Source organism: Actinia tenebrosa, unplaced genomic scaffold, assembly GCF_029948245.1.
Source record: "Actinia tenebrosa isolate PJP-AT-01 unplaced genomic scaffold, QUT_ActTen_1.0 PGA_scaffold6__47_contigs__length_16458017, whole genome shotgun sequence".
Taxonomy (NCBI): Eukaryota; Metazoa; Cnidaria; class Anthozoa; order Actiniaria; family Actiniidae; genus Actinia; species Actinia tenebrosa.
In genome coordinates this window covers 15,713,248-15,734,771 of record NW_028292583.1, presented here as the reverse complement: position 1 = coordinate 15,734,771, position 21,524 = coordinate 15,713,248, and the positions used below count along the sequence as shown (strand labels likewise).

At 40.3% G+C, this 21,524-nt stretch overlaps 3 protein-coding genes across 3 annotated transcripts; all 3 read right to left on the bottom strand.

The window, feature by feature from the left end:
- Nucleotides 1-162: 162 nt before the first annotated feature.
- On the bottom strand, nucleotides 163-13,072 carry LOC116293752 (ran GTPase-activating protein 1). Its single transcript, XM_031701215.2, has 17 exons — nucleotides 12,404-13,072; nucleotides 12,167-12,295; nucleotides 11,021-11,148; nucleotides 10,852-10,911; nucleotides 10,443-10,622; nucleotides 10,156-10,290; nucleotides 9,213-9,314; nucleotides 8,627-8,683; nucleotides 8,028-8,141; nucleotides 7,615-7,714; nucleotides 6,778-7,058; nucleotides 3,265-3,372; nucleotides 2,486-2,530; nucleotides 2,078-2,126; nucleotides 1,906-1,994; nucleotides 1,343-1,464; nucleotides 163-866 (listed from the first exon to the last, which is right to left on the bottom strand). The coding sequence occupies exons 1-17, from the start codon at nucleotides 12,411-12,413 to the stop codon at nucleotides 797-799; spliced, it is 1,779 nt and encodes a 592-aa protein (XP_031557075.2). The 5' UTR covers nucleotides 12,414-13,072; the 3' UTR covers nucleotides 163-796.
- A 116-nt stretch (nucleotides 13,073-13,188) lies between these two features.
- LOC148906195 (uncharacterized) lies at nucleotides 13,189-20,071 on the bottom strand. The gene has a single exon (XM_089038784.1). It carries the CDS (start codon nucleotides 19,755-19,757, stop codon nucleotides 14,808-14,810), a length of 4,950 nt encoding a protein of 1,649 aa, XP_088894910.1. The 5' UTR covers nucleotides 19,758-20,071; the 3' UTR covers nucleotides 13,189-14,807.
- LOC116293760 (uncharacterized) lies at nucleotides 13,723-14,361 on the bottom strand. Its single transcript, XM_031701228.2, has one exon. The coding sequence runs from the start codon at nucleotides 14,359-14,361 to the stop codon at nucleotides 13,723-13,725; it is 639 nt and encodes a 212-aa protein (XP_031557088.2).
- Nucleotides 20,072-21,524: the final 1,453 nt, after the last annotated feature.

Genomic DNA, 21,524 nt, shown 5'->3' with positions numbered 1-21,524 from the left:
TTATTTAATATCTTTGTGAAGAACTTCAACAACTCCCCATGTGAACGCACCCCATCCCCACCCTCATACCCACCCACAATCTCACATCCTGTGGAAACTTTTGTAATGGTAAAAATAGATTTTCTTCCACCCTAAAATCTGCATTTGTTAAAACGCATCTAGTGACATTAAAAGCATAACGCTTTCTTCTTGTTTATTATTTTTCAATAGCCTGTTTACAGGACTTTCATGACCAAGTGCATCATTTCAAGGATTTGTGCAGAAGACATGCTTGCTTGCGCAAAGCATAAAAGCATTCTTGAGAAATTTTGTCTGTGACATTTTCATAAAATGTTCTATTGTCAAGTCGCCTGTCACAGACAAATCTCCTCAAGAACGCTTTTATACTCCACATTATCAGACATCTCTTTGCAACGCTTGGTCAGAATATATATCAGAAATGGCCTAATCACACCACATGCCAATCCCTTGAGTATCATGTTTTTATTTACTGTGATACTTTGAAAGATATATGAACATGGATGAGGCCAAAACAAAGAATCTTACTTGCTATTCTCAAGGAGATGACAATACTTCCATCAAGTGAATTGGATTAATTAATAGTCATAGACTGTTTATACAGAGGGTCCAAGGGCAATCACTTCCTACAACATGATGGAACTTTAACTTTTTAAAATAAAACCTTGCCATGCAGTAAAATTACCCTAATTCTGCCTACAACATTATTGACTGCCCAATAACTCTTCTATCTTCCATATTGAAATATAATTGCCACCTTTTGCTATCTATATCCATCCTATACTTGGTACAGAGCTTGCAATAAAGAATGGCGTTGGGTGGAATACTGTTCAAGCACTTTAGATGGGCTGAAAACAATGAAAAGTTTTTTTTTAGAATTTAACTATGGCAAGTAAGTGTATGCTGGAAGTGGGGAATAGTTTTGGTAAGAGAGTAGTAAGGTGTTGGTAAGATGGTTAGTAGGGTGCATACCATACCAGTGAAAAAGTTAACTAACAAAATTGTACAAACCAGAGCAAATTTTTATATTGACTGAACTTACTAATTTGTGCAACTTTGTGCAATTTATTAAAACGTTTTTTAATGGATATATGGTATGTACTCTAGAGGGTAAGAGGTTAGTGGTGGATTAGTTAGTGAATTAGTAAGGGTGTTGTAAGGTGTTTAGTAAGATGGTTAGTAGAGGTAATAGGTTAGTGGGAGAATAGTTAGTAAATTTTGTAAAGGTGTAGTGACTTGATGAGTGGTCAGTAAAATAGTAATAATGGAAAAGTATGTTGGTAATGGTGTGTTTGATTTACTTATATTGTTTTTAGCATCTTACCGTGACATAAATACAATAAAGTAAGAAGCAAGTGACTTGGTGAAGTAGTCTTGTTTTGCAGCATGTAGTAGGGCAGCAAGTGGTCCTGACAAGTCTTTCACCGGCTGTATTTTATCTTCACTCTTGATAAATAAGAAAAAATTCATTTTCATCACGACACAGGGAGTTGTTGCAAAGCCTCTCTAGCTATATGCACTCCACACTCACTACCATAAATCTTTTTTCCAGAGCTACAACACCAAATTTAACTCCAATAATTCAAGGATTTAAGGTTAAACCAGCTGAGAGCTGAACGCTGCATGCAAAGCATTTTAGAGCTTGAAATTGCTTTCATTCTTCCTTTCCATATTTCGGTTTCTTGTAAGCACGTATGTTATATCTTAGTCAAAGAAAACCAAAAAAATGCAAAAGCTGTGTTACAGTATCCTGGGCATGAGGGCATGGCAGCAACACTGCTTAACGTGCTGCGATTGCCACTGCTCAGCTGGAACATGACTGGTGAAGAGATAGGTATGAGTAACAAGGAAAAGTAAAAGGTCAACAATATAAAGATGCCCACAAACCTTAAGAAATCCTAGATAAACTAAAATAGAGTTTGCAAGGTTCCCTTCCTGGATACTGGTTGTTGATAATGCTGTTCCTAAAATAGCATCTGAAAAAATACAAACGAAAAATATTTGAAGAAAAATATTTTAGGAAAAGAGGACGGGATAGTAAAGGGATTGTTTCCATTACCTGTGCATGTGTTGATGGCATCTGTGTCATCCATTAAACCAACAGACACCTAGATCAAGGTAGCATTATTATAAGAGTATTGTTAGTAAAATTCTTAATGATTCCTATGAAAAATTACAGCTCTTGCAGAGGGGGTGAAGGGACATTTGAGCGTAAAAGTGGGGTAGCTAAGCATCCCTGGATCCACACCTGACCTAAATAGAAAGAAATCAATTCCCCAGGGTAGAGGAACTGATTAGCTTTCTGCCATTAATATAACATGGTACTGGCACATGATCAAACAAACCTCTATGATGAAGTATGCCAAGAGATTTCATTACTAGTACATGATAATGTACATATTCTATACTTGGAAATGACATTACATAATATCTAACTCATCTCCTTTTAGTTAACTATGCAGTTTACCTTGACAAAATGATGAGCTACTTTATCTGCATCCTTAAAGTCATCCTACGATTATTTAAAAAAATTGAAAAATGTTGAGTTAAGGGTAAATAAATGCTTTATAGCAAAATGAAACTCACTTCCTTTGAGCTCTAAGGCACACACCCAGCACACACCCAACCCTTTGAGCCGCAACCATCAGAAGTTTGATGACTGAATTATAGGTTGTAAAAAAAAAGGAACATTTTTGATATATATGCCATAAGCATTTGACATCCAAGTCAGGGTAATCATGAGATACCAAAACTTACTTGACAATCTTAGCCACAATGAAACAGGTATTATCTGGATACACAGAGAAGTGGCCCTACACTTTTGTCCATTTTGCTCCTTGGGGTGTCAAAACTTAGCCCCCTCTCTCCACCCCCCTCAGGCAAGACACAATCACAAGCTTTTATCTTAGTAGCCAAATTGTTGAAACATTTAACAATTATTTGCCAAAGGCAAAGTGAATATCTGGGAATAATAACCTGAACGAAGCTGAGGTTATTATTCCCGATATTCACTGAGGCTGAAGCAAATAATTGTTTTAGTATAAATACACAGGTGATTCTTTCAAAAAAAGGAAAAAAAGAAGATAAAAAACAGCAACAAGCGGCTGGCCGCCCATTTTGGATTATCGCTGGAGGTAATTATCATGTGATAGTGTGAGTTTCTCGACCAATCAGCGCACAAGATTTTCAATAATCAACTGTGTATTTTTACTAATATAAATTATTTTTTACGATTTGCATAATAACCTGTAATGCATCTTTGAGGAGTTGGGCTCGTATTTTGGTGGGGAAGCAATTAAACATCTGAGAAGTTGGCTTCTTTATAAAATTCTGTACGTCTTCTGTGCTGCATTCCTGGATCAAAGACATTTGGTTGACAAGGAAAAATATTATATATGAATAAAAATGAAAAAAATGAAAAAAAGGAGAAAAAAAGAAAAAGAAAAAAAAAGGGGAAAAAATACAATGAAGTTGTTTCAGAAAAAAATCACATATCTACAGCTGGGTTATCACTTCTTAGAGAGTGCAAGATTTGGCTTCCATGTTGTCTGACTTAACAAGGATAAAAAGGTAACTCTGTCATTCCATTTAACCAGCACTTCAGTCAAGTACTACCAAGGTAAGAAAACTAGTTGAAATTTTTCTTCAAAAGAAGATTGAATGCATAGATGCACTATTCGCATTGAAAGCTAAAATCACTTTATTTAACACCACAGTTGCAAAGATCCAAACAGACAATTTAGGAAAATCAACAATATATACTTAATGAAATATTGTTACAGCATATGAAATAAAAAATGGGAAAAAACATCATAAAAAATAGAATGAATAGTAACTAATATCTATCAGATACACTAGTCAATAGAGGTATTACACCAGCACATGACGGCAGCCATGTTAGATGGTGGGAACAATACAATCATTTTACATAAGAAAGAATTCAATTCCCAATGCAAGAACAAAGGGATCCTATTTACTGCCATCTAACTACAGGCCGCCCAAGCTGTATTATGGTGTTGGCACATGGTGGTGCAAAACCTCTACAATCGTCTTTATAATCATGTTTAATTATAGCTATTTGCATGGTTGAATATCTAACACAACTTTAAATTTGTTAACATTTTGCATACTGTTTGATCATGTGATCAAAACAATTACTTAGACATCAGAAAATTCCTTACTCAATAAAACAATTTGTAATTAAGTTAATAATAAATTAATCAAGGATTAATTAATTAGAATAATTAATTACAAATGCTTCATCATACATCGAGATAAAACTGATAAAAAAGTAAAACTACAAGTGTCTGTAATGTTATAAATAATACTTTTTTGTACTTCTTCACTACCATAGTCATTCACATCACTGCCCTTATTTACATTATTTACTTCTTTTAAAAAAACTGATTGTTAATCCAGTACCTAGTTTATCCATTACAAATTATATTAAAAACATGAACAATTTATACTTCTTCAATATTTTTTTGTAAGACTTAAAACACTCTCAACTTCAAAGTAAAATTGCTGATTTTTGTTCATATTCCAGCCATGTTAACCAGCAATGCATTGCTATCTGATTTGTGTCATGTGTACATCCCAACTCAGTTGCATGAGGAATTGCTGCAGGATGGCACAGGGATGTGCGGGGGGGGGGGGGGGTTAACATCACGTTTTATGCAAACCTGGAATTCACAAATCACACTCTATATTTTACTATTATTTTTTACATATCACCTTCATTTTCATCCCTTGTGTCACCCCTTTGCCACTCTGTTACTAAAAGTCTAAAATATGGTTTCAATATTGTGTTGAAATCAAGCTACTGTACATTCAACAACAAAAATCATGGGGACAACTTAATGCACACTCAATCTTTTTAACAATATTCTCCATTGATGATCAATTCCTGAACCGATGTTGAGAATCATGTTCAGTATCAAGTCACAAAAAACCATTGATCTCCAAAAGATGAAGTAAATAAAACCCCAAAAATGACACTTGTTGTATGTTGTCCCCATAACTCTGCCGTAGATTGCGAGTGGATTGCATGAGTCCAAAGAATCGGCCTAGAATATCCCAGGCTGCATTCTGTACAATTCTTTGCCTATACAGTCAATTCAAAAAACGTTGTCGTCGACCAGCTCAAGCCTACGCGACTGGACCGAAAGGAATATGGGTAAAAATCACTGAAGCGGTTAAATATTCGTTCTGAATTAATTGTTCCCGCTAGTAATAAGATAATAATGGCCAGAAACAATCCATCAAATGCATGTCTTTGGGTTTAGGGAAAGAAAAACAAAGTAGTTATGATTTAGTTCACAGTTTCGAAAATATGAAGGCATTAAAAAAAAGTCTCCTTCAACACTTTTCGCTCGCCTACGAAGGTTCCTGCTGTAAACCAGGCATAACTAGTCAGATAAAATTATGGAGTCAACTCGGCTTCAATGATTGCTACCCAGAGTTCCTTTCGGTCCAGTCGCGTAGGCTTGAGCTGGTTGACGACAACATTTTTTGAATTGACTGTATATTTCCAAAAGAACTTAATCTTGTCATGATTTCTCAGAAGCCTACAAGAAATATATAAATTAATGGTTAGATTATTTTACTTTATTTAGATGGATTATTAGTTAGATGATTGGATTAACAGATCAAAAACAGTTTTCCATGTTTGATACTCTGATCAAAACACGCGGGATGTTGGGAGAACACGAGAGGAGCGCAGGAAACCACGACGCGTAGCGGAGTGGTTTCCAGCTTCTCGAGTGTTCTCCCAACATCCCAAGTGTTTTGATCAGAGTATCAAACACAGAAAACTGTTTTTGATTTGTTTTATAAAATAACAAACGTGCTATAGAACGAAAAAAAGCAAAGTCTAAGTAAATTCTCCCTACGTGCCGTCTTATTCAAACTGACCAATGAGCACGCGCAATAGATTAAAAATGACGATAGCGTGTTTTGATACTCTCATCAAACATGGTTTTCGACCAATCATAGCGCGCGTAGTATCCCAATTATTTTATAATACTCTCTTAATTACTAATCCAAATTTCAGTATACTATGCTACGTCTTCTTTGAGTCATTTCATTTATTTAATACTACTACTTTAAACACTATACCTGTGTCAGTTTTATCGTCAATGGTTTGATTTTAATAAAGATTTAAAAAAAAACTCGTTAATGTGCAATATGCTTCAAGTTATTCTAGTTAAAATATTTACTTCTTCCAGCTATTGCTCAATATTAAACACACACACCTTAGTAATTTAGACTAAAACATATCCTGTGCCATGCAGTGTATTTAGTAAATTATAAATATATACAATACAGTAATTTTTTTTAAAACGTTTATTTTTTATAAAAAATTACAAAATTGTTTGTCTCATTTTTCGCATTGAATGAACTATGATTGTATATTAGTTACTATGTGCATAAGATGAATTCTGCAATTTCCCAGGGGAAAAATATTCTATTGTTGTGCTGCTGTCATAGGTGCCATTATGTAATGATGCAAAGCTTCTATTGGTTGCCCAGTCTCTTGATCCAGGAGCCTGGAGCTGGATGAAAATTGCTGGGTCGCATTGGTATTTCAGTTCATTGTGGGACTTTTTAGGGCATGTATTGATGCCATCTTGGAAATAATGTTTCCTAAGATAGTCTCACAATGCACTGAAAATAATGCCAACTCAAATCACTTTCTTCTTCAACCCAAAAAATCCAAATGAATACCTTTAATCTTTAGTTAATAATTTAATTACCTACCTTTTGTAGTTCCTGTTGTAATTCCTTATCATCGCCAAGTAAAGGGGACTGTGGTTTAATGCTGATTCCTTCTACTTTTAACGAAAGGTCCTTTTTCTCTTCTCCTTCACTTTCATTCTCTTCTTCACTTTCATTCTGAGCACATATCTCATCGATATCTTCATCCTCATCGTCATCTTCATCCCCTTCATCATCACTTAAACTTCCAAGTTTTGCTAACTGTCCTTGTGTGTCCAGTGCAGCTTTTAACTCCTCAATCCCTTCATCTCCTAAACAGTTACCTGGAGAGAAATACGTACTAAACATGGTTAGCAGTGGAATACTGGTTAAAGCAAAGACATTTTCTAATGTACTCATCTAAGTTAAGCTTTTTGGATTAATCTTGTCTTTAACAAAAAGAGCTCTTTAGCTTGGGCGTAATGATTTCCCATTTCAAACCACATGTCATTCCCTAGAGTATTATTTCTTTGTTTAATGGTTGTGCATGACAAGACACTTGGATACGATCCAATATGGATACGAATCAAACAAAGAAGCTCATTCTCAAGAAAATGACACACAGTCTGAAATGGGAAAACATTACCCCCAAGGTAAAGAGGTCTAGCGTCATGAGTGATGCCAAGTGCAAGAATCAAACCTGAGATCCCAGAAGTAAGGCAAGTTGCACACTGAAATTTGTTTTTTTTTTGCTGCCGCCAGTCAAAAATATGAAAGGTTATAACCGACTGATTAGGTTTGATTGACGGCATCGAAAAACTAAAATTCAGCGTGCAGCTCGGAGACACAAAGTTTGCATGTTTATGCAAATTGCAGTAACATGTATTCCAAGCCACTTACCATTCAAGTCCAGCTTTTCTAAAAATTCCTTATTCTCTACCGCTGCTACAACAGTCATTGCTCCTTCCTTGTTGATTTCATCAAATGATAAATTAAGTTCCTAGAAGAATGTTTACATGTTAAAATGCTTATAATCAGCCCAGAGGTTGTTTCATGTTCAATGTGTGCGATAGCCATGCTTTGATCAGCCCAGAGGTTGTTTCATGTTTAATGTGTGCGATAGCCATGCTCTGATCAGCCCAGAGGTTGTTTCATGTTCAATGTGTGCGATAGCCATGCTCTGATCAGCCCAGAGGTTGTTTCATGTTTAATGTGTGCGATAGCCATGCTCTGATCAGCCCAGAGATTGCTTCAGGGTAATTGATACAATTTGAAGGTCGTATTCCAAATTCCATCACAAGTTTGGTATTTACCTTGAGATTATTGGCTCCTTTGGCCAGTTCCTCTGCTAAAATCTTGGCTCCTTGAGTTTTTACAAGACAATCGCCAAAATTGATAACCTCTATGTTTGGTAACTGCAGTATAACCTGCAAAGTGAAAATAAATGCAACATCAGATATTATATTATATAGATAGGGCTGTAAATAACAGCTATTATATTTGGTCAGACATGCTGACTGGACACGCATTGGACTGGTCCAAAAGTAATGACGCAATGTGACCAGTCAATGTGGCCCAAGTTCGAGTCCTGCCAGGTTCGGTGTCATATGTGAGTAGGGTTGTTGGTTGGTTCTCTCCTGTGCTTCGAGGGTTTTTCTCTAGGTTCACTGGTTTGCCTCCCTCCTCAAGAATCAATTTCTAAATTCTAATTCGATCTTTGGGCTTTCACCAAGTTTGGAGCCTAGCTCTGCTGCGATTATCCCATGCTGTGATACAGCAGCAAAAGCTTTGTAGACTGGATGTTATTTTCAGCCCTCAGTGATTGTCGTTTGCATGCAAGTATAAAAGGATTTCTGTGAGCTCTTTACTTTTCCCCCTTCACAACATACCATACTGACAAACAAGTACGTACCTTAGCCATGGCTGTGGCTCCTTTTTCTGTGAATATGTTATCATTGAGATTAAGAATCTAAAGAGCAAATGTAAAAAATATATCAATAGTACTGTCTTCCTTCCATTATTCCACCTAATGTTGGTTTAATATTTATTGTTTATTTTATTATTATATTATGCATTTACACATTGGAATATATACCGGTAATTAAATATGCGTCAAAGATGAACACATGAAATGCATATTGTACAGTTATAGGACTTATCCATGCCCCCCTCAGAGGAATTTGGAATTTCTAAGGGGTGGTCAGAGAAATAACAAAATTACAGAGTTTGTATGGAAGAAAATTGGAATTCCTGTGGGTAGGGGGTCTGTGAAAAATTCCTCTGTGGGGGAGGGGTATGGACAATATCTGGAACTATATATTCTTTGAAAAAATAAAAATTCATATACCAGTTCCTACATTTTCAGCCTCCCCCCCTCTTACCACTCCACTTCCCCCTGCACTACTGCACAATGCAATTCTAATTACAGTATAATTCTTATTAATTTACTCGTTTTGTTGAAACTACCCATAGACTTAGTAAAGCTGCTGTAGACTTACTTTTAAGTTAACGTTTGAAGCCATTGCATCGGCTAGTGCTGCTATTCCTTCATGCTGTATACCATTTTGTGGCATCTGCACTTCCACAAGGGTGCCAATAACCTAATAATAATGTCATAATTATACATCTTAATTATCATAATTACACAGTCCTGTCTGAGTAAATGATGTGGTTTAATCAAACATAATGCAAGAAAGCATTGCGTTGACCATTCAGTAGAATTTAAATGACAATAAAATAGCTTCACACATAGTGCTGCCATGGTACAGCCATGTGAAAACATCCTTTGAATTAATCAGTGCAAGGATGAAACCATTGCTTATTCAGTGAATATGCTTGAAAATAAAACCATCATGATCAGGAATGGATCCAGGCAAAAAAGTGACCATTTTCTTATTTTACTATTTTCCAAACCTACACTTGTCGTACCTTTAAACAATATTTTACGTAATATTTCAAACATGCGAGAAAGTTCTTCCTTTGAAACGAGGTGCAGCCGAGTTTTTTTAACTGACTTTGAGGTGTTTGGAAAACAAAGGAAGAACTCTCTCAAGTGTTTCAAATTACTTCTCAAACTCATGCATATTTCTTGGAGGAAATCAAAGAAAACGTTTACAAAATTTAATGCAAATTAAGAAAACATTTCCAAACCATCGTCACAGTAGTGATTTGCTTTGTTTTCTCCTCATTAAATATTCATGAGTTTTAGAATATTAAGTAAAATATTAAGAGTTATACTAATAGCTACTTTAGAAATTTTGACAGTTCTCCTGAAAATGGTGTTAACTGGTCAAGATCAGTGCCTGGTTATCATAGCACATTATGCCTGTATAACAGGTTTCAAGTCATGACGTGTGCTGTGATGTTGAGACATTGTTTACCTTGTGACATACTGACAAAATCAACTGAACATATACCAACCACAGGCTTATTTATATTTACCTTAAATGCTTCAGATAATGCTTTTGCTCCAGGGTTTTCCAGACGATTTCTTCCTGATATGAAGACCTCAAGTGCAAGGGGTTTACCAGCATCTGAACTTGACTGATGACAATCTAATAGAGCTTTTGATAATAGCTGAAATAAAAGGTCAAATTTAAATTTATGCATTGTTCAGAAACTAAAAGAATGTATTATTAGATTAATATTCTATTTATTATCTTCCAATAACAGTATGGTTTGGGAATTTTGTACTCACGAAAATCTATTAAAACAATTTAAAATCTTACTTTTCCTCCGCCAACACCAAGACCATTGTTGTTAAATCTCAAAGCCTTGAGTGAATAGCAAGCTGTACTTGTAAGTAGCTTGACGCAGGCCTTCACACCATCTGGACCAAAGGCATTGTCACTTAAATCTAGTTCAACAAGTCTTGCATTTGATGTAATGACAGCATCACTTAAGGCTTCCTATATACAAAAAACTATTTTTTATTGAATTCTGATACAAAAATAAAAAGAAGAAAATGTGAACTTTTTTACACTCTTAGGTAATAAAATATAATCTATTAAAATTCTGATAATCTATTAAAATTCTGATGCAAAAAGGTAAATAAAATAAATAATAATGAGTATAGTAAAAGTTTAGAATATTTTAAAAATCATTTAGGGGAAGCTGAATGTAAATCGATAAACTTACCATAGCTGGTGGAATTTCAGATCTCACTCTACCAGTAAACATATCGCTCCATAAAGCTCTCTACAAGACAGTAACACATTAGGTTAGCACAGTGAAAATGGAAATAAGGCTGAAAAGTTTGGCTGAATAAAGACCCCACATCGGTCTCCCATTATACTAGGTCTATTACCTCAAATTCTGGTCTCTTTGAGAGCACCTCAGCAATAGCTTTTGCCGCGTCAACACCAACTGTGTTCCCCTCCAGACACAGGGCTTGCATATCTTTACTATCTTTAATTGCATTACAGATCTCCTCAGCTGTTTGAATGTAAAAAAAGTTCTTGTCACTTTGGCACATTGTGATATGTGGTGACCAAATTGAATACCTATTGTTCTGGACTGACCTATTGTTCTGAGCCGATAGCCTAGAGCCTCTCATACATTAGAAAATTCTTTTATGTTTCCATGTGAATATGAAGCTAGTCAGTCATTAGTCAGTCCAAAACTAACCATAGTTATTCAAATTTGTCGCCATAATTGTATAATGTTGTATAATATACAGAAATTATTTTAATGTTGACTGTAAGCCTTCAGGGTTTAAAAAACGGCCTCAGTCGCCAGTCTTGATAACTGGTCAAATTAGTTTTAGCAACCATACCTCATTTCTGGCTGAAAGTTAGTGGTTAAAATTATCGCCAAGACAAAAATTTGACTGTAGTTCAAATTCTAGCCAGACATTGCCCAATGAGGTGCCATTATCTTAAGCCCTGTTTATCTCCTTGGCTAGCATTGGGGAATGGAGTGACTGATAGCTCATTGACATATATTTTGCTTAGCTGCCTAAAACAATCATCTAGTATTTGACCAATCACATCCCTTTGTCACTTTCTAAATGTCAAACATGTGCAAAAGAGGATCCAAAAACACTCCATAACACTTCATCTACACCAGTAGATGTCATCAATGCTCCATCAACAGATAAAAGCTTTGTCTACAAGCACTACTGTAATATGAACATTTGGAACATTTAGTTTTTAAGTTTTAAAACAAAAAGGTGCCCAAGACAAATCGTGAAAGAGAAATACCATTTTTGGGAAGATCGTATAGATCTCTCTCTAAAGAGTATTTCTACGGGTAAAATAAGCTAAGATAAAAACTTCTAAGTAAAATTTCTAAGTAAAAAAAGTTGACTGGGTTTCCATTTTAGCTAATGCTTTTAAACCTTTAGATTAGCTATAGGAATTCGCTAGATTCAAGAAAAAACTAACAAGAATCGTTTCAGAAGATCTTCTTTCTACAAAGTATATTCTATAGCTATGAAAGCGGGAGATCTTACCATCAGCAGCCGTATTGAGCTTGAGACTTTTTCCTTTGAAGCTGATTAGGTTAACTTGAGCAACCTTGGTCTTCGCTAACAAGCTTGTCACATCACTAACATCGTCATTTTCCAGAGTCATTTTGAACTCTTAAAAACAAAATAAGGATAAATAGTTTAAGTATTAGCTCTGGTAGCCTATTTCGTTCTCATAATGGCTGGAATAAAGCGATAAAGTAGTGATTTATTGGTTCTTACCTTGAACCATGTGCCGAAAAACTTATCACAACTGCCGCCGAATTTCGTAAAATGACCTGTGGAAGAGAAGGACTGGGAACTAGGAAGACATACCGCTGAACTGCGACGGGCTCGAGAGGTGCCAAAAGCCTCGCCACAGGAAACCCTTTCAAAGGAAGGACAACTCTCTATCACTCTCAATCACTCTTAGCCCTGTCATTCTCACTGCGCACGCACGACTCTGATTTCGATCTCGTTCGTTCTCTTGATCAGCACCGAGGAACGTTTGTTTAAGTGAGCAAACAGCGTAAAGCGGCCATCAGAGCGCAGAAAAAAAGAAGGCACTGCGATTCTAAAAATAGCATTTAAAAAAAAAAATCTTTAAAAATAGCATTAAACGGGGTGCCTATGATGGTTACAAACATGAATACCAGATATTCCTTCTCTTAGTTCATTTTCTCTTATGATAGACCATTGAGTTTAGACTAAACATATGTTTGTTATATCATTGTTGGCCTGCGTAGCGGCACTGCGGCGAAGGGGCTTGAGAGAGGGGGTAGAGGGGGGAGGGGAAAAAAAACAACTTTCGTTATCGTCGTAGAAAATAGAGGACGTTGGAGCGTATGTCCCGTAATCCCTGTATTAAGCCTTCTCGAATAAGCTCCTCCTTCTCTCTGATAAGCCCCCCCCTTTATTAAGTACCCTCGAGGGACCCTCGAGCTCCCTTCATTTACTATGACCCCCTTCTCTCTCCTTCCCGACTAAAGAAAGATAAAATTGTATGTGCACTGATAAAAATAATATAATTTAGGCTTAATCCCGAGTTTACTACAGGTAACTAAAATTTTGTACTAATTTAGACTTTTTTTCATAAAAATAATTAATCAATCAGCTTTACTAGTGCATGACCTAGGCTTGGAGGCTACACTAATAACTATAAAGGTTCTTTTTCGTCTTTCTATTTTCTACGTTGAGTCGTTTTGCTTTACTGACTTGCTTTTGTCGTTACATCAAGAACAACCAAAACTGAAACTGGAGCCACGTTGCGCTTTCGAGGCCCGAAAATGTGTTTTGGAATGTACTTGGGATAACATAACAGACGCTACGAAGGCGATTAAAAAATCACAGCTACCTCGGTCTACTGGGAAGAGTAGTAGCCTATTCGCCAGATTAAAACGACCAAATCGTTAACCCTATTCCAGACTAAAATGATATCCTATCCCAGACAAAATGTCAAAAAATGAAACCCTACCCCAGATCCAAAAGCCGAAAAAATATACCCTATACGGCGGCACATACCCGTACAACAAGTATATGGGAGTACCCCCCGGGTTTCGAGGTTAAATGTTTTGGTATCGTTTTACCTCGTCACAACTATGAACGGGATCGATAGCCGAACCAGAAAATAATTTCCGATCATGAGGTGATGGAATGGTCATGTAATTCCTGCCATACCAGAAAACAAGCAGCTTTTTCCATTGGTTTGGAACTGGCATTTGAAAGCCTTCAAACTCCAGATTCCCTAGTGGGAAAAGATCCTCTTTCTTCAGTCTTAAAGGGCCGCGTATGAAGCGTTGCATAAGACTCTGAGACGAGAACAAATCTATAAAATCCCCACTTTCATCTTGTTGAAGCACAGAAATATCAACTTGCAAGCCGTTTTGAAGGCATTTGTCCCCACACACGGCAAGATAATTTGGGTAACAACTATTCTTATCCCTTAGCTTAGCTAGCATGAAAGATAAACGGGGCTTTTTGTAGAACGGGTCTGTTGTCTCAGTCTGGTAAAACACGTCTGACGGTAACTCTCCTTGGATAACTTTAGAAAGTTTGTCGAAATCTTGCTGGGTCATAGCAATGTCGATATCATCGTCGAATGGATTGACACCTTTATGTCTTGCAGCTCCTAGTATACTACCTTTGTAGATAAAGTACTTTATCCCGTGTTTGTGGCTTATTAAATGAAGCACTCGTAGCATTCGTGTTAGGACTAATTGACTTTTACGAATAGTCGTATTTCCTTGGAGACGAATGTCGGGGCAGTTGTCTAAAGAATTGCATGGGTCGAGTTTAGCGTACGGAATTGGGTTGAGTTCAAACTGTTCTTCTTGTAGAGAAATCTTGTGAGGACTGTATTCAAACCAGGAAAATATTAGTGCAACTAAAAAGCAGCTGCGCCAGTAAACACGACGAACGACGTAAACGAATGAACAAGCTTTAATAATGAAACGTAGTCGCAAGATGGCCGACCAATAACAACAGTAATGAACAGGCGTCACTGGCGCGGGCGCGCGCGCATGACAGGCACAAATGTCCGCGGGCACAACGGGCTCGCTGGCGCAGTATCTTCTTCTTCCTTATTTTCTGTTAATTAACTGGATAACAAAGTTATTATGGTTCATACATCTACAGGTCGCATAATGTCTCAATATAGGAAGTAGTCCTTGAGGTAGGCTGGGGGTTTGCGTGTTCGTTGTGGTCTCGAGGGAGATTCTTCGCTGCTGAGTTCGTTGTTGATGGGCAGTGGGACGGTGAGAGTGACTTGCGAGGGTGGTGGGTCTTGCTCAGTTGTTTCTGGGGTTGTGTTGGTGTCTTCTTCCGATGCGTTGTCTTGATTGTTTGGTTTACACCAGCTTGGTAAGTCAACTTCGTATGGGCGGATAAGTTCCGATGGGGGTGTTGGTGGACTTGGTTCTTCTGACGCTAACGTTGGGTCTACGGTGGCGAAGTCTTCGTCGGCATCGTTGTGGATTACTTGAGTACTAGTGTGGGAGGAGGCGAGGGGAGCGGGAACGGCATAGCACTCACATAGCTTGACCTTGTATGATGTGGCGCGAAGTTGGGATCCGGTGAACTTCTTAATGTAACACCAAGGGTCGCTCACTTCTGTAACGATGTAGCGGTCACGAGCACGTAGTTTGTCGCGGTCAGCGATCAAATAAACTATGTCTCCCACTCGAATCTGTGGCTGAGGTGCGGCAACTCCGTGTTTGTCTTTGGACTTTTCGCTGTGGGGATGGTTAGTGGACCTCTTCTGGTGCTGCGCTACTATATTCTGGTAGTCAGATAGTGGGAGTTGGTCACAGGTGTATTGACTGCGCTGTGTCCATAGTTCACGAGCGGAGAGACCTTGATGGCGTAGGCGAGAGTTGAGACGAGCTGTTGCTAGTGCGAGGCCAGTAGAAGTAATGGGTCCACCTCCGGGCTCCTGTCGCAGAAGCTCTTCTTCTAGCTCTTGAATAGCCTTTTCGGCGACTGGGTTCTTATTCTTATTCTTTATGCGACCAACATCGAGCCAAATGTTCAAGTGTTTTAGACCGTCGTTGTTGCTAAGAGATAAGAAGCTTGGTGCAGGGTCTACTCGAATGACTGCTCTTGGACCGTCCAAAGGGTGTAGTTCCACAATGAGGCGTGTAAGGGCGTCGCGCAGGGTGTCGTACTTTTCGTCTTGTATTAAACAAGTGTTGGTGTAGGATGTCGAACACTCTCTGAGTAGTAAGATTGCTTGTCGTTGTCGTTTGATAACGTCAGCAGCGAAGGATATGCCGACGACGTCGGGTGGTTCTTCAGATGATTGGTTTACGAGAGAACTTGGAAACTTCCGTAAGGAGGCACATGGGTGGCATGACGAGGATACCCTGGTTAGGGCACTGTTCATGTCTAACGCAAAGAAGTGGCGTAGTACAACCATCTGAAGCTGGTTGCGAGATGGATGGTTTAGACGAACGTGGAGAGCTGTGAGAAGACCATCAAGTACGGACCGTGGTACTACTATTGCCTCAGATGAGGGGGTGAAAGGTTGGTTGCGTTTGACTACTAGAATGCCGTCTTTGGAGATGGACGTTACGTTTAGATAGCGTTTGATGTCTTTTATGTTAGTCAGTTTCTTCGAGGGTCTAGTTCCTTGTTTCAGATGGGCATGGACTCTGCGGAGGTCGGGACATCCGTTTTGGATTTCTCGCCAGGCTGATCTCGTGGTGAATGGAAGTGACTTGGTGTTGTCGATGATGTCTTGAACGGACACGTCACGGACGACAGAGTCTTCTGTTTCTTTGATGAAACTGCACACCTGGCATGTTGGTTCTTGGCACTCTGGAGCGTTGCGGCTCGTAAAGTCTGAAGGGAGGTTAGCCGTACCGGCCAAATGCTGCAACGTGACTTGATATCGGCTAACGGTAGTTAGGAATGATGTTACCCGAGGGCTTGCGGAAAATTCGCCGCGACAGAGTTTATGGATGGCTTGGACGCATGGTTTGCTGTCAGTGAGTACGCAAGTACGGTGTTCAGACTGTATTATAAACGGGCTGAAGTGCTTGACGGCCGCGGCGATACTCAGTGCTTCAATTTCACAGGGCAGCCAGTTGACTTGGTGTTTGCGGAGTTTTGCGCTGAAAAATCCGGCAAGATAGAGGTTGTTCTCACGGGACACATATAGTGTTGCTCCGAGGCCACGTTTGGTTACGGAGCCGTCTGTTACGATCCATAAGGAGTCGGATGGACGTGGTAGAGCGATGGCTTTGGTTGACGTGAGGGCCTGCTGAGCAGCTTTAAACTTGTGGAGAAGACTTTCGTTCAACGTAAGTTTGTCTTGTGACTGGAGACCCGAGATTGCGCCTTCGAGGGGGTCGATTAGGGAGGAACACTCTGGTAGGACGCGGCTAAGGACTTTGTAGGACCCGATAAAAGAGCGCATGCCTTTGACGGTAGTTGGAGGAGGACAAGATGCAAGAACCGCGACGCGATGAGGACTTGCAGATAGTTTGCCTTGGGACCACACCCATCCTAATATGGTGGTGGACTTTGGACAGATGACCGTTTTAGTTGGTGAGAGTCTAAGGTTGCACCTGTCAAGCTGTTCCAGGACCCGTGCCCAGATAGGTAGAAGGTCTTCGGGGCTTGCTCCTCCGCAGTACAAGTCGTCTGCTATCTTTGCCACGCAGCCTTCTTGGATGAAGTCACCAAGTACTCGACACATCATCTCTTCGAGTGCTGTTTCTGAGCCGGGCATTCCCATTGCGGAGCGGCAGTAAACGCGTACGCCACGAAATGGTGTGGCTACGCCGCAGTACTTCCTGGATTCTTTAGCAAGGGGTATTTGGTAGAAGGCGCGGCTGAGATCAGACTTTATCAGGAACTTCCATGGTGCAATGGTGCGTAGTGTGGAGTCAACGTCTGGCATGAGTGATGGTTGGGGTTTGCTGTACCGTCCCACGTCTGCAAAGGCAGTGACGAGGCGATGACCGCCAGAGGGTTTCTTTATGAGGAAGGAGGGGTTCAGGTATTCTACTGCCACGTCGATATCTTCGGGTTTTTGGAAGACTTGGTCTCTTTCCAGTTCGTCAAACTTCTCTTGCAGCTCTATTAGTTGGTTTCGAGAGTATTGAGGAAGGCGCCCTTTACGTTGGGGCGGCTGTACCGGTCCCATGTTTACGCGGGCTTCTATATGGCCCGCTGCTCCGTTGTACCCTGGAATGTCCGGTTTGAAGACGTTGTCGTATTTCTGTAGGACCTTCTGGAATTGGTCACGCATGGAACTTGTAAGTAGCTTGTCTGGATCTAGACTTACGCTGCCTGAGGACGGCGGGGTAGGCTTTACTTCTGTAACGGGGAGTGTTGAGGGTGGAGCCGCTTCGGGAGGAGTCGCTGGGACGGTTGGGCGGGCCCAGCAGATGTGGTCGTGGCGTCGGACGGTGTATGGTTCGTCGGACGTGTTGGTAATTCGCACTTTACCTCCGACTGTATCTATGACTCGTGGTTGGGGCCATGGGTTTTCGCTGGGTGGAGGGCGTTTGAGTTGGGACGTATCACTACGGGGTTCAATGGCGATAGTGTTGTCAGTTCCCAGCTCGGGGGGGACGTCAACTTCTAGGTAATCTCCAGGCCAGATAACGGTGGTGGGCGACGATGAACGTAACACATACGACGTGGCGTGGCGTATGGTGTGAGCCTGAGTGCTGTGTTTTTCATCGGTGTGGTACAAGATGGTTTCGGAGCCTTGTATAGTTATCTGTTGAGTGGCTGGGCGAACTGAGATGTCGTTCGCGATGAGGAAGGGTATTCCAGCGAGTATGTCAACATCTATGTCCTCTACTACGAGGGCGTCGAGCGCGAGTTTCTTGTTGGAACGAGAGAGCAGGACGTGTACTTCGCCAATAACGGTCAGCGGTGTCGTACCATCGGCTTGCAATGCTTGTTGGGAAGACTTTTCGACGGTAAGACCAAGTGTCTGGGCAACGGACGCTTTAATCATGCTGGTTTCGGCGCCGGTGTCGAGGGTCAGCCTCACTGGGTGTTGTCGATAGAAGGCGTTGAGTAGGGGTGACCTTCTGGTGCTGACCCTTCGGGAGATGGAACGTGCGGACGGAAGGGCTGACGCTTCACTGTCAACTTGATCAGGTGCGTACAGATCTAGGTTATCGTCGTCTTCTTCTACTTCCTCTTCATAGTTGGTTGTCGAGCGAGTCTTGGCGAGGAAGAGTCTGTCCTCAGGAGGTAAGTAAGGGCACTTACTTAGGAAATGCTGTTGATCTGCGCGGCCTGCTTCTTTGCATAGTGGGCATGACCTGGGGCGTCTGGAAGTCGTTGGGCGGCGACTGTTTGGCAATTTGTTTGGTTCACGTGAGGCAGGGAATCTAAATTTTGACGCTGTAGCGCGTAGTATCTTGGAATCAGCGGCTGTGCGTAGTTCGTCAAGCAGTGAGTCCAACGCTTGGGAGATTTCTGGTTTTATCGATGCGAGGGTTCTGGAGCGAAGTTCCGTGCCATATCGTTGTTTTACGAGGTTTGGTAAGTCCGGGTGGATTAGTCTAAGCCAGGTGAGAACGATCATATTTTCAAGACTGGGTGTTGATTCCTCGTCGGCGGTTATAATCTCGCCATGGTGGGTGATATTGCCATTAGCGATGAGGAGATTGTCTTCGACGAAGGACATCAGTCGTTGAAAGAGGTCTTCTGGGCGTTCGTCATGTTCCAGTTTAATGTTATTAAAGTCGATAAAGTGTGCTCCGGTGGACTGGAACCCATAATGCATGCGAATCATTTGCCAGATGGAGTTGATAGATGTTGAGTTCTTGACAATTGAATTTCTAGAGATAACTGGGCAATAATTAGCGATTTGGCCAAGCATCAACTCCAGATGGGTACACTTTTGCTGTGCTGTTCGACGTCTAGCGACAGGGACTGCTTCACCGTCATCAGTAAAGCCTCTTAGAGGGCCTCGAGATTTCTTTAGCCACGTCACGGTATCACCAAGGAAGGATGCGAAATTTACGTCGAGAGATAATGTATACTGTAGGTTTTGTCTCCATGCTTCGAAGGAAGTGATTGTCTCGTTTTTAGTCAGTGTCCATTGTTTTGGTGCTCTTGTTGAAGTCATTTTTGGAGTCGATGGTTTGGGTGATTGTTGATGAGGCCGTGTGAATGTGTTTCGTAAGCTCTTGTGTACGTTTCTTGCTGTTCGTTTTCCAACCACCGTACAGGTTGGCTCGTTACGAGACTTCTGCTATTGATCGTTGTATTTATACTGTTGTTCGTGGGTCCTTTAATCGCTGCCACCACGCCAGTAAACACGACGAACGACGTAAACGAATGAACAAGCTTTAATAATGAAACGTAGTCGCAAGATGGCCGACCAATAACAACAGTAATGAACAGGCGTCACTGGCGCGGGCGCGCGCGCATGACAGGCACAAATGTCCGCGGGCACAACGGGCTCGCTGGCGCTGAGAACGACAAATGAAAAAACCCTCTTCCTGTTGATACGGAATACACTAGCCATTTCGCTGCGGCAAGGCTTGTCATTTAAGAGCCCGTCAATAGCATCAAAAGTCGACACATAGTTACTCGGGCTACCTGTAAGGTAGGCCGAGTTTAGGTTTCGGTTTTGTATCAGTCTATCGTATGGTCGAGGTTTTACATGATGAATATGCATGCGATCGAGACAGTAGGGACTTTAAGATTTGCAAAATCTGCGACGGCGACGTCTACCGGAAGTGTGAATAACTTCACTTTGGGGTTTCGCGTCCTCAAAGTCTATCTTCCCTGTGGATGAGTTGACTTTACTGACAATGTTTTGAATAAAATTTCCAATGAACAGAACCCCTAAAGAAATTATTTACACTTCCGGTTGACGTCGCCGTCGTAGATTTTGCGAATCTTAAATTCTCTAGTCATGAAAGCGAGGCGACGCACGAGTGCAAGTCATGTGACCTACATGTTGGGTCGGAGGTTTTCTTGCTCTCTGCTCCTCGCCGGTGGTTTGTTATGGCGAATTCCTTTTCTTCTGGGACACTCAAAATACACACAAACGCACCCGCCGTTCGCGGTAGACCCACACTAAAAGATGTCGAGCGTTTTCGGAACGGGTCGGTCCGCGAACTCAAAGCAAAATGCCAAAAGAATGCCAAAGATACCAGAAAGATTACCAGAAATGTGAACTCAAATGAAACTCAAATGAACTCAAATGAAACTCAAATGAACTCAAATGGACAAACGTACAAACTTACTCAAACGTACTTAAACGAACAAACAATCACTAACTCTTTAGTAAGCAGGAACTTCATTGATAACTGCTTCGAAGATGATGGAGACAAAGAAAACATTCCATGTAAGCTGAAGATGGACGCCATATTGGAATCTTTCAAGACAACATTTCATGCCTTCCGCGAATCAACAAGCATTGCGACTTACGCCATTTTCATCGAGGATAAGTTTTTTATGTATTCTTTTCTTTTTGTTCTCAATTTTGGACAGTTTCTTCAACATTCTATCGTTCGTTCAACTATTAGTAGCGAGCCTGTTGTGCATGATGTTGATTTTAATTGTACATTTCATAATTAAATGAGTCAACTAAGAGTTTGGTATACTCTTTGGAAAATGACTGTGATTTATTGGAAAAGGCTGTACAGTTATCTGTATTTGTTGATCACAATAAACTATTATATTTATTAGAGGATTGCAGGTCTCGTTATGCCAAATTTTATACTTCTCAGTACCGTGTTGAGCACAAGCCTCGTGTTGCTTCGCGTGATCGAGAACCAAGTAGAGTCCCTGTTGAACAACTCGCACGCCTTTTGCACAAAAGCAGAAAAATACGGAAAAGGGTTCGTAAGTATGTTTTCAAAAATATACCCATGACATCTAG